Source organism: Rhinoraja longicauda, chromosome 11 (genome assembly GCF_053455715.1).
Source record: "Rhinoraja longicauda isolate Sanriku21f chromosome 11, sRhiLon1.1, whole genome shotgun sequence".
In the NCBI taxonomy this organism is placed as follows: Eukaryota; Metazoa; Chordata; class Chondrichthyes; order Rajiformes; family Arhynchobatidae; genus Rhinoraja; species Rhinoraja longicauda.
The window spans coordinates 20,000,543-20,013,712 of NC_135963.1; the positions used below are offsets into that span (position 1 = coordinate 20,000,543).

General features: G+C 42.8%; 1 protein-coding gene across 1 annotated transcript in view; it reads left to right on the forward strand.

The window, feature by feature from the left end:
* The window catches only part of ptch2 (patched 2), a 114,443-nt gene that overhangs the window by 36,619 nt on the left and 64,654 nt on the right, over positions 1–13,170 (forward strand). The window contains exons 3-4 of the mRNA XM_078408098.1: positions 11,002–11,191; positions 12,486–12,555. Of these exons, the coding sequence (XP_078264224.1) occupies positions 11,002–11,191; positions 12,486–12,555 (260 nt within the window). The remainder of the gene's footprint in view (positions 1–11,001; positions 11,192–12,485; positions 12,556–13,170) is intronic.

Below are 13,170 nucleotides of genomic sequence, written 5' to 3' on the forward strand. Positions count from 1 at the left end.
TGGCCCAAACTGCCTGTATATGTGCTGTCATTGCCACCTATAAAGATTAATCCTTGATAATTAGGTTTCAGTGTACACAAAATTGCCTTACAAAAGATGTCGGACATAATTGTAGTGCATTGATGTACTCACACTGTACGGTCATTGCATGGGCCTATAACTATTTTGTTATAAGCCCAGATTTCAGAAGCATCATCAGGTAGGACTGTAGAAGCTATGATATCCAATAGCTGGAGACCTGTATGCCCCTTAGTTGGTGATCTGAACCAGGGTGGGTTGGGACCAGAAGTGGAATAAGTCAGGTAGTTGATTAGAAAAGGAGCCAGGGCCAATTTGGACACACGGTTGGATGAGTCCGAGCTAACCAGCGATCTCCGTACACTAGCACAATCCTACACACTATGGATAATTTACCATTTTTACCGAAGCCAATTAACCTACAAACCTGTACATCTTTGGAGTGTTGGAGGAAACCAGAGCACCCAGAAAAAACCCATGCGGTTACGAGAAGAATGTACAACCTCTACAGGCAGAACCCATAGTCAGGATTGAACTCGGGTCTGTGGTGCTGTAAGGCAGCAACTCTACCACTGCACCACCAAGACACGTCTCTGGTTAAGGATCAATTAGTGAATAAATGTAAGGACTGTCCGGTATGCACATTTTTCTGACATGCAGAATCAAATTTCAAAATTTAGGAGTCTTGTTGAATGTTATGTACTCAGAGCAGTTTAGCTATAAAACAGTTCTGGTTTTGATGACGAATTAGGACTTTGAAAGTTGTTGCACAGTCATTGACGTATTTTAAGTGCAGTTTTGTTTTCTTCTGGTATGTTGGGCTTTCTTCTTGGTCTTTCCCAGTGCTCTACTTTTCTAGTTCTATGTTCCAAATTCAAAAGGACTAGGGTTCTAAAACAGAATGTTTGTCCTGCACTTCCACTGGAGATGCAAGAAGAGATGGATTCTCCCAAGAAATCTTTTTTAAAAAGCTAAAGCAACTCATGTGTGTGCAGCGTAGGTTTACTAGGTTAATTCCCGGAATGGTGGGACTGTCGTATGTTGAAAGACTGGAGCAGCTAGGCTTGTATACACTGGAATTTAGAAGGATGAGAGGGGATCTTATCGAAACATATAAGATTATTAAGGGGTTGGACACGTTAGAGGCAAGAAACATGTTCCCAATGTTGGGGGAGTCCAGAACCAGGGGCCACAGTTTAAGAATAAGGGGTAGGCCATTTAGAACAGAGATGAGGAAAAACTTTTTCAGTCAGGGAGTTGTAAATCTGCGGAATTCACTGCCTCAGAAGGTAGTGGAGGCCAAGTCTCTGAATGCATTCAAGAGAGAGTTAGATAGAGCTCTTAAGGATAGCAAAGTCAGGGGGTATGGGGAGAAGGCAGGAACGGGGTACTGATTGAGAATGATCAGCCATGATCACATTGAATGGTGGTGCTGGCTCGAAGGGCCGAATGGCCTACTCCTGCACCTATTATCTATTGTCTATAACTCTAATCATGAGATCAATCCCCAAATTTGATTCATTTAATCCCGGAAACGATTATGGACAATAACTGTGAATAGGCTGGAGAGATTGAACTCTTACCTGTATTTGGACCACAAGGGTATGGAGAAAGTTTCCATCTTGATAAAGGACCCTGGAAATAGGAGCATGGTCCTTCAGTTCATTCTGCTATTGAATCAGGTCATGGCTGATATCCATATCAATTCAGTTGTTTTTCAGGACCTTGTTACTGTTCCTGCAAAGAGATGATTGATTTTGGCATCTTGGGCCCATCCAGTGTTACCCCTAAGCTTTTGTCTGTCTGAAAAGGACCAGGTTTTGAGTTTGAATCTTGTCCCATTGTGTGGATCCAATATAAACAAACTATGTACGAATTCATGTGGCTCGTAAAATGATCACTCGTCATTAGGCCGTCCAGTAGCTCAGCAGGTTTTCTTGTGTACTGATTGATAGGGTGCCAGGTAACATCTGTCAACCTTCTGACTGCAGGGAGGGTGCAGAGCAGAGGCTAAGTGCTTATCCGCAGGAAGGAATGGAAATATTGGCAGGACTAGCCTCCCAGGTCTTCTGCTGCATACAGTGTCACAGCTGTTCAAAGAACCTGAATGGTATTGAAGCTATTTAGTCAACATTCGTATGTTCAATGGAGAATAAAACAAAAGTTCAGTGAAGAAACAATTAAAATTGTGGTTTCAAAAATTGTGGTTTTGGCCGCACGGGTGGTGCAGCGGTAGAGTTGCTGCCTTACGGCACCAGAGACCCAGGTTTGATTTTGACTACAGGTGCTATCTGTACAGAGTTTGTGCATTCTCCCTGTGACCACGTGGGCCTTCTTGGTTTCCTCCCACACTCTAAAGGCGTGCAGGTTTGTAGGTTAATTGGCTAGTGTGTGTGGGGTAGTGTAGGTCTGCAGGGATCGCTGGTCGGCATGGACTCAGAGGGCCAAAGGGCCTGTTTCCGCGCTTTATCTCTAAACTAAACTAAACTAAATTATTATAATAATCAGTGATACTGAAGTGAAGTGGACGTAGATCACAAATCCAGCCCGAAAAACTGCCCTTGGTGGTGAACAGAGGGCAACAACAATGTCCTAACCAGCTGGATGAAGAGCTTATTAAAACAAATTTAATACTTCACTTTTGATTTTCCCAGTACAAAACATTTTTTATAGCTTATTTGTCTGCAGATAAAGTGAAGATGCTACCTTGTGTATTTGTGTTGGCTTGTTGCTACTGAGGCGCTAGCACAGCTGTAGCTGAAGTGGCAGCTTTGCTGAGTCCCAGAAACCACTCAATGAGAACCTTTGGTACTGTGCTTCCAACATCGATCCCATTGCCTTTAAAATAAGCAAAGCCGAAATGGCAAGTCAAGTCCAAATCTGCTTAAAGTAGTTGACTGGAATGTTTAGTATTTTTTGTTTAGTTTAGAGATACAGTGCGGAAATAGGCCCTTCGGCCTACCGAGTCCGTGCCGACCAGTGATCCCCACACATTAATACTATCCTACACCCATTAGGGAGAATTTACAATTTCACCAAGCCGTTTAATCTCCAAACCCGTATGTCTTTGGAGTGTGGGGGGGAAACAGGTGCACCTAGAGAAAACCCAACAGGTTACAGGGAGAACATATAAACATCTGTTTAATATAAAGTATTTCAGTAAGCAAAGGAATGGGAGAAAACAACAAAATATACAGTAATCGTTCAACAAAGAAGATGAATTGAAAGGTCTGCATTTGACTGTATTTGTGCTGAGCCAAGGTTTGTCTGACAGACAGCACTCTACATTAACTTGGAATTCACACATGAGACTGTCATTGAGAACAGTCTCTTTTGTGCGGGCAATATGAATAAAAAAGAGCCACACTGGACGGAAACCACCCACATGCATCACCCAAAGCCATTTCAGAACGGTTTACTTTTGGCTTCAACCCCTCAATTACAGTACTGCTTTGAAACTTACCCAGGTAGCCATTACTCTGTGCACACACCATCTCATTTCCTCAACTAGATCACAACCATATAATCATTCCAAGACAACCATTTTTTCTTGAATCATCTTCAAGCATCCATTATTTCCCACATAATTTACAATTATGCACTTCAAACAGCAAAACATTCCTCTTTTCCCAGTCCTTCCTGTTACTTGATGTAAGATACTTCCTAATACTCACCTCCCCACCAAGCTATGGCACCCATTACATAATTTAATACTTACCATCCACTAGAATAGATAGGGCTGCTTTTTCGTTGCTGAATGTAAATTTTCCATTTCCTTGTGCTTTTGGACATGTGAGGCATTTTAGTATTCATATTTTGTTTTCCAATGTACTTTCAGTCTTTCTTGATGTTTGCTTGCATTCTTAATTCCTTGTAGTTGTAGATTGGGGTTGGAGTGTGTTCATTCTGTCATGGTTAATGGATAATTATCGAATAACATTGACAGAGGTCTGCAGTGGAGAATGGATTCTGATGTACGATGCCAAAGCATTAATGTTGTTATTATAGATAAGGATTTAAGGAGATGAAGGGAAATGTGTTTTTCAAGGATGTTGTGGCTTTACAGCATGTTGGAACTGGCAGCTTGTTGTCTCGACAAAGATTCATGGCCGTCATTCTCAATTGCTGATCACTCTCCTTATAATCGCATGTGGCATAGAGTACCTCCCACCCCACAGTTCACCTGCGAGATAAAGCCCAGCAGATGGAGGGGTGCAACATTGACAAGGCCAACTATCATGTTAATTTGTTCGACGAAAGAGTTTGGTTGACCAGGAGGGCTTCTGTTGTGTTGTGTAATAATGCCTTTTAGACAAAAAGGAGGAACCGGACTTGTGTTAATAGCATCATAAACTAAGCATTGAGAAAATAGCATGTGGTTGCAGGAACAAAGCCAGTCGAAGAAAGAAGCAGTTTCTCGTCCCTCCGTGAGTTTTTTTTTAACTGGATATCGCCTAGGCATTTGGGTATGACAAGATGGGGTGTCAGCCAATTTTTATGTTTAGCTATTCTGGGTGGTCTAGCTGGAAGAACAGGAGATAGCAAATAACTGTAATTTAGTTCACCAATCCTATAATTATAGAGACAGCCCACATTTTGTTTGTTTGCAAAGTAATGAAAAGAACACAATTTGAAAAGGCTTTCCTGGCCAGTGGATCATTTGAAGCATGGTTTAGTTCACAGCTTAAACCATCCTCCCCACTAAGTTAAGCTATGAAATTAAAGCTGAACTAGCGTTCATGCAACGTTGGCAAAGTCACATGTCATTTATTTTAAGTATAGAATTCAAAGAAATGCCATAGAGTGCAATGTGTGGGGTTGTCAGAGAGTTCCTGCCATAACCTCTCTGCTGGCCACATAGTCTTTCAGTGTGGGGGGTACATTATCTATGGTGGTGGGATTTGAGATGCGAGCAGCTGGAGGTCACTCAACAGCTGGCAACCCACCAGCAATGACTTGTGATACCCAAATACTGATAGTGGCCACCCTTTCCAAGTTAAATAAAGATAATTGATAATGAAATTCCTTTTGTAAAATGCAGACTGAAAGCAGGGTTATGGTTTATTGCTACAGTTTGGGGCGGCACGGTGGCGCAGCGGTAGAGTTGCAGCCTTACAGCGCCAGAGACCCGGGTCCCATCCTGACCACGGGTGCTGTCTGTACGGAGTTTGTACATTCTCCTCGTGGGTTTTCTCCGGGTGCTCCGTTTTCCTCCCACACTCCAAAGACGTACAGGTTTGTAGGTTAATTGGCTTTGGTAAAATTGTAAATTGTGCCTAGTGTGTGTAGGGTGGTGTAAGTGTGCGGAGATCGCTGGTCGACACGAGCTCGGTGGGCCGTAGGTTCTGTTTCCGCACTGTATCTCTAAATTAAACAAAAACTAAACTAAACTATACTCTTAGCCATCCATGGGAAATTTGGGTGGGGGGGGGGGGGCTGTGTTTGTTGCATGACTTTTGCCAATTGCACAAGAATTTCTCAAAAACAAAATGTACATCCAGCATTAGTAATAGGGTACCCCCCTCTATTCCCTGTAACCCACCTGGATGTGCCCCCATTTCTCCCACTATCAAGTCCTCTTCCCCCCCCCCCCCCCGGTCCCCTTCCACCTACACTCCTCCCTCTGGCTTTGCACTTCACTCCTCCTCTCTACTTACCTTACACCCTCTCTCCTTTTCCTCTTTAACCTTTGTCCACCCATCAAATTCTCGCTCACCTGTACCCTCACATCACTTGTCAGCTCGTTTCCAGTTGTCTCCCGCCCCTCCCTGCTACCTACAATCAGTCTGAAGAAGGGTCCCAACCTTGAACTTCGCCTGTCCATGTCCTCTGGAGATGTTGCTTGACCCACTGAGTTACTCCAGCACTTTGTGTTTTGCTGAAGATTCCAGCATCTAAAATTCCTTGTGTCTCCACATACTAATAATCTATACATGAACCATTATGACTTTGCCAAAATACATCTTCTTACCTTTTTGAAATAACAATGTTTTACACTGCAGTTCTATATTTTAAGGTTAAATGGTACCAATGTAAAATACAGAAAAAAAGTAACTCAAATGAATGGCTGTACACGAAAAGCCATATCTTCAAAGAGGATGTGCTGCCAAGTAGTCTTAAACTGCACAGTCTTTATGTAAAAACACAAACAGATTAAACATCCTTTGCATAATACTTGAAATAAAATTCACTGTCGACTTTATTTTCATCAAAATATTTTGTCGTTGTTTGCGTGAGAATCCACGATGCATAAATACCAGGTAAATGAGAGAGTGCTGCAGTAGCAACTTACATCTCCAAATCACTTTTTAAGCAGCACCATGTATGCAGTGTTGGAACTTTGCGCTGTTCTGAAAATCTAGGTGTGAAAATTGTAGAGGTCAGAAACCCAGTGGGTCCTATCCAGGCTCCATTCTAACCCCCACGTGTGCCTATTACATTCCTACCACATGGGCAGGTTGCAATTAGAGCTAACATCTTTAATAGGTGCCCTGATGAAGGGGTCTTAAAAGGGTCAAAGTGTAACGCTGCCTCCTCTTCAAGAGTGCAGTAGTCGGTTGATGCTTATGTTGACTGGAAATGATCTCAAAACAAACTTTGTGCTTTGGCCAGGTTGAAGAGAGATCAGCAGTTTTTAATTATCACAGAACCTTATCAAACGAGACTGTGTCTTCTTTAACGTGTGGCTTTTCAAATGGTTATTTTTCATCGTGCCTTGTTGTGTTTGGCCCGGTTAGTCCCATTTTGGAATTTGAGGATATTTTCTCTTTCTTGTGAGCTTAAAGAGTTTGGCATGAAATCACATTGCTGATTTTAAATAGGAATGGATTTCTTTTATTTTCTTTAAAGTTTCCAATTATTTGCTATTTCTTTTCAGAAGTGCAACATGGTTTATCCATTTTCTGCGCCTCTTGTAAAATTAAATTGGGCTTATTTTACATGCGGGTCATTTAAGACAGCACACCAGAGGCTTCAATAAAACTGTCTGTGCTTCATGGAGTTCTGACTGCTTGGTGTAGCCCACATTTATTTCTGTCTCAGCTAAAAAAATAGGAAGATATTTTTAACAAGAATTTGTTGAATTATGTTTTATTGCATATCTTTTTATTGCCTGCAGTGCCACATAGCTTCCCCAGTGGTGAAACGACCTGCAGTGCCACATAGCTTCCCCAGTGGTGAAACGACCTGCAGTGCCACATAGCTTCCCCAGTGGTGAAACGACCTGTTCCCAGTGTTGGTCTCTAACTGGCTGTTAAACGGTGCAAAACCATTGCCTTTGAGATTGACTCTCCATCCAATTTCCCACTCCCCCAACCCATCCCCCCCCCCATCCGCCCCACTCTTCAGTGGAGAGAAATCAGTGGTTGAAGTCAAATGGCTCCCCTGTGAGGGAATTGCAAAGGAACATTTGGAGTCCTGCCCAAGCTGGACTTTTCAAAATAACACTCTTTGTGACATTAGTTGTCCAAGTTTAAAGCCCCCCCCCCCCCCAATCTCCAGTGCAATGACAAATCATTGGATCGATTTAGTTCACAATGTATCATTACCATGCAAAACAAGTATGCATTTGAGTTGCGCTGGCAAAAAAATACAGAATATAGTACATTCAAAGCATAAGAGAATATGCAAAAAGTATTTGTGTAGAAAATCATCCATTCCTTTCATTGATGTACTCATGAAGTGGAGGTCTTATGCAAGATGTCTCAGCCTTTTGGTTTTTGTGGCACAGGGAAAAGCCCTATGATGAATTTACTGTTTTATTCTCTTATGTGTAATATCACAAACGCTGAAAGTGAGGTGAGGTTTTAGTTCTTGCATTAGAGCAGGGATTGAGTTAGAATCTGATAGCAAAGGAAAGTGTCTCTGCAACTTTGCTATTAATGGAATAATATACAAGCATAAATCTGCTGATCCTGCAATTCATGCAGGAAGACAGAGGGAGTAAAGCGGTAGAGATAAGGCTACATTAACTCCCTGACCTGCTTTTACTTGAAGCACCACACACACTACTGGGAGAGCGAGATCGGTGAACACATGCTCGAAAAATGTTCCTTTAATAATTACACCTTCGATAATCTACTTTAAAAACGTAAAATGACTGCTTTTTTTCTGGAAAAATTGAAGGGTGCGGTATAAATGGAAGGTTTTGTCTGGACTTTGACATAGATGTTCTTTCAGCAGACCCTGCCACCCCCTAGTAGCACAAGTATTAAACTGCCAATCTAAAGAAGCAAGCAGACTGCGCTGTTTGGCTATCCAGAGCAAGGGAAGGGAACTCAGCATCTGTCAGGATATTAAAAATAATGCTTTATAATGCTCCCTGTTTGTGGTCTTGCTCTATGATGCTGGCTTACCTCACACTGGACGTCTGCCAGCCTTTCAATTTGGAATGTGTTGTAGACTAAAGCATGTAGGAAATGGAGCCGTACTGTGGGGAAGTGGGAGCAGGGTTAGTTATCAGGGAATGAAAGTGAGAGGCATGCACCGTACAAGCCAGGAAATGTCTTACGCACTCCAGGCCAAGAGAGGCTGTACTGTCTCAGTGTAGATTTTTATGAGTGAAATGACAGCCCATTACTGTAATCAAGGCTTGGACTGTTCGTCTTTTAAAGGCACACTGTGCTTTGTTTCGACTGATAGTCCATTTAATGTCTTGCATTTGAGGATGTGGTATACAGCGAAAACAGTTAAAGGCATCACCTCAAGTCTCAAAAACAATTTGCTGTTCCTGACAAAGATCAAATACTGTGGGAAGTTACTAGTTCAGGTCAGCAAGTCTAGGGCAACAAAAATACATCTTTCCTTCGTGTGGATGTCATACTTATTTTGAATATCCAATTTTCTCTTGCAATCATTTTTCCATCTCATTTGCCTTTCTCCAATTGATGCAGAGGGAAGGAGGCTGTCAGAGTTAGGGATGCACCACACCATAAATAGTTCTGATGATGATGATGATGATTATTATTATTGTAGGTATTTAGGTTATTGTTTTGCCTATTTTAAGGGAAGCCTCTGGAGGGAAGAGATAAAATTGATCATTGTTCACAAATCAACTGTAAAATATACAATTCTGTGTGTTGAGATAATGTGACACACCAAATATCGGTTACATTCACTGTTCTTTTTAAATAAATGTTTTATGCCTAAGAGTAAAGCATATAGGACTGAAGATCAATGCTTTATGTGAACTATTTAAATAATGGAACACAGGCTTAAGGATTTACCTCACCCACCCTGAGATGTTTCAAAGTGGACATCTAGACATGCTGCTGCTAGCTTTGGGCCAGGCTGCAGGTGTCTTAAGTATAACCAGCCATTCCTTATGATCAGATCATGGGGATTTTAAATGGAAGTGGTATCATTACAAACATGCGCAATTTGAAGAAGAGGGAATTTATCCCCATGATTATTAACATTATGGAGCAGGTATTTGTTCTTTAAGTATCAGAATCTAACTTCCCAGGTCTTGAGATAATTGCATGATAAAATTATTTAAACTAAATGTGCCTTAATTCCAAGTTGAGTCGAAGTTTTCAAGTCACTCGTCTCCCATCTTTATGAGGGATTGAACCATCAGTACCAATTTCGTCCATTGTTTTTTTTAGTTTAGTTTAGTTTAGAGATTCAGCGTGGGAACAGGCATTACGGCCCACCGACTCCGCGCCGACCTGTAATCCCCGTACACTAGCACTGTCCTACACACTAGGGACAATTTATAATTTTTACCGAAGCCAATTAACCTACAAACCTGTAGGAAAAAAAACCCTGGAGATGCTGGTTTAAATCCAACGTAGACACAAAATGCTGGAGTAACTCAGCGGGTCAGGCAGCATCTCGGGAGAGAAGAGATGGGCTGTCTGACCCGCTGAGTTACTGCAACATTTTGTGTCAACCTACAAACCTGTATGCTTTTTGGAGAATAGGAGGAAACCGGAACGCCCGGAGAAAACCCACGCGATCATGAGGAGAATGTGCAAACTCCGTACAGACAGCACCCATCGTCAGGATCGAGTCCAGGATCTGCCGGTGTAAGGCAGCAACTCTACCGCTGTGCCACCCTGCTGCTTATTGCCCATTAGGAATTCATTTAAGATTGGTTTAAGATCATTTGGTTAAAGATTCTTAAAGAGAAGACTTCCATTTCAACAGTCCAAGTTCCCAAAAGCGAAGAGGGATTTTTAATTGGAACACTAGACCAAGTGGACCCGTTGGGCACAAACCTCTCCTGCATTGGTGCTGCACCCTCTCCTCCCCCTTCCTCCCTCCCTCCCTCCCTCCCTCCCTCCCTCCCTCCCTCCCTCCCTCCCTCCCTCCCTCCCTCCCTCCCTCCCTCCCTCCCTCCCTCCCTCCCTCCCTCCCTCCCTCCCTCCCTCCCTCCCTCCCTCCCTCCCTCCCTCCCTCCCTCCCTCCCTCCCTCCCTCCCTCCCTCCCTCCCTCCCTCCCTCCCTCCCTCCCTCCCTCCCTCCCTCCCTCCCTCCCTCCCTCCCTCCCTCCCTCCCTCCCTCCCTCCCTCCCTCCACCGCCCTCCTCCCCCTCCCCTTCCCCTCCTCCTCCACTCTATCCCCCTCAACCCCCCTTATCCTCCCTCCTCACCCCTCCCTCCCCCCTCCCCCTCCCTAGGAGATAGATTTAAACTTTAAAATGTGAATAACTTAAAAAATATAACACCGATTTCAATGAAACTTCTTCCATTAGCACCAAAGGGACGACGGTGAGTAATGTGGGCCCAAAATTGTTGTGCTTTCCTTTACCGTTTTGGCTGTAGTTCAGGAACAAACAAACGAACAAACGGGAGTTTTAGTGTATAGATGCCACCCTGACCACAGCAAATGTCGTAAGAGTTGGTTACTGTTGACAGAACTGATGCTGGAGTGAGTGGATCTCTTGCCGAACAGGTTTCCGAGGTTTATTGTCACTGCAATGACAGGTTAGATTTCCTGTTTATAACGTGGCTTAAATGTTCTTTCTTGTGTTTTCCTCCAGTGGGAAGCCGAGTGAGTCGAGAGTTAATGTACACACGGGAGAAACTGGGCGAGGAGACGATCTTCACAACGCAGATGCTGATTCAAACCTCGAAGAAGGAAGGGGAGAATATCCTCACTCAGGAAGCATTGCTCCAGCATCTGGATGCTGCGCTCGCAGCCAGCAAAGTACAAGTCTTTCTCTACGGAAAGTAAGAAATCTAAGAAATTTATCCACTCAAGGTTTGGGCTTTAGACAATCAGGGGAAGCACAGTCTCTCAGCTGGGCTCTAGGTCCAGGGTGGTTTCACTGTTGGAGTTCATTTTAATTGTCCCCAAAGCAAACCCCTTTTGCATCTGGATAGGACAAGAACGGAGATGATGAAAAACGTTTTCACTCAGAGAGTTGTGAAGCTGTGGAACTCTCTGCCTCAGAAGGCAGTGGAGGCCAATTCCCTGGATGCTTTCAAGAGAGAGTTAGATAGAGCTCGTAATGAAAGCGGAGTCAAGAGATATGGGGAGAAGGCAGGAACGGGGTACTGATTGTGAATGATCAGCCATGATCACGGTGAATGGCGGTGCTGGCTCAAATGGCCAAATGGCCTACTCCTGCACCTATTGTCTATTATCTAATGTCTAACCCAGAGCAGCATGTGGAGATCCCACAGCACATGGGCTTTTGGTTATACGAGTTTATTGTCACATGTACCGAAGTACAGTGAAAAGTATTTGAGGAGTGCCAACCAGTCATCGGAAAGACAATACTTGATTACAATGGATCCATCCACAGTGTGCAGATACATGAAAAAGTGAATATCGTGAATAATGTTTAGTGCAAGATAAAGTTTAGTAAAGTTCGAGGTGAGTTTTGGACACATGAAATGGAGGTGAGTTTAGGGACCCTCGGCTGCATCAATTAGAAGGTATCTTCATCCTTGCCACCAGCCTCCGATTTGCCTCATTTTGTTGTATTAAAGTTTTCTCTTAAAGACTAGGAACCTGCCTTGCCTGCCATCAAGGCCGGCAGTGTTAATATTGAAAACGTAGTTGAATCTTAACTGCTCACGCATCTAGTCTAGTCCACCCAGATAGCAGACTTGAAATTTGCCTTTCCCAACTTTGATTTATTTGCCTGTTATGTGCCAATGCTGATGATAAAGGTAGCACATAACCATCCTGAGATTAGCAGAGGGGAAGTGGCCTGGTCTGAGTCTCTGTTGCTTCATCTGATTGATTGCATAGAAGAAAGTGATATTCCTCCCTCTCAGACTTTTCCGTTTTGCCTCACATTAATATCTGATGACAATAGATAGTGTGTCCTGCTTCCGAGATGTTTTGGGGCCGGGCAGCGGAGGAATTATCAACAAAATATTTAATTCAAATTCTTCATAGCCAGGCATCCAGAGTGGTAAACAAATGTGTATGTGTATGCACTCAGTAATTAGCATTGCTAGCTCCGTCAGTGTACTGTTTAACCAGGTCATTGGCCTTTAACCTCTCTTTCAGGTCCTGGGATTTAAACAAAATCTGTTACAAATCTGGAGTGCCTATCATTGAGAATGGAATGATTGAGCGAGTGAGTAGAGCAAAAATTATACTTTGCTATCTCAGGAATGATTCTTTACTCTCCAGCACTTTCTCTTTTTATTCATAATTCTGAGCTTTTTTTTCTTGCCTGGTAATTGTCGAAGTCAGTGGCATTCCTAAATGCATTGGATTTCAGTTTTTATGGCTTTCTCAGCTCTGCTCCAAAAATGTGCCCAGATCTTTTGTTACGTGCTAAATCTCTGAATGGATTAAACCTCAAATAAAAATCCTTTCACTCTGATTTAGTTCAACAGTGTTGTTTTAAAGTGACAATTTAGCAATGGAGTGCTAAAGAAAGCAATAAGCCTTCCAGCATCCTATCTGCTTGAATAGTATTTAGATTGTGTGGTTATTAAAGTAGAATGAATGAGATTAGATTTACAAAAGTGAGCTAAAGATAAAAGAGCGAATTTACCAACTGGACTGCTGAAATTATTATCTAAACATGGTCAGCATTGGTTAGTACCGTACATTTCCTATATTTTCACCATTTTGTTTTACTCTCCCAGTTCAACACATTGGTGTTGAACTCAGCTGGTCATCCGTGAGTACTTTGTCCAAAAGGACTGGACTCATACATCAGATCTGACATTATTAAAAACAA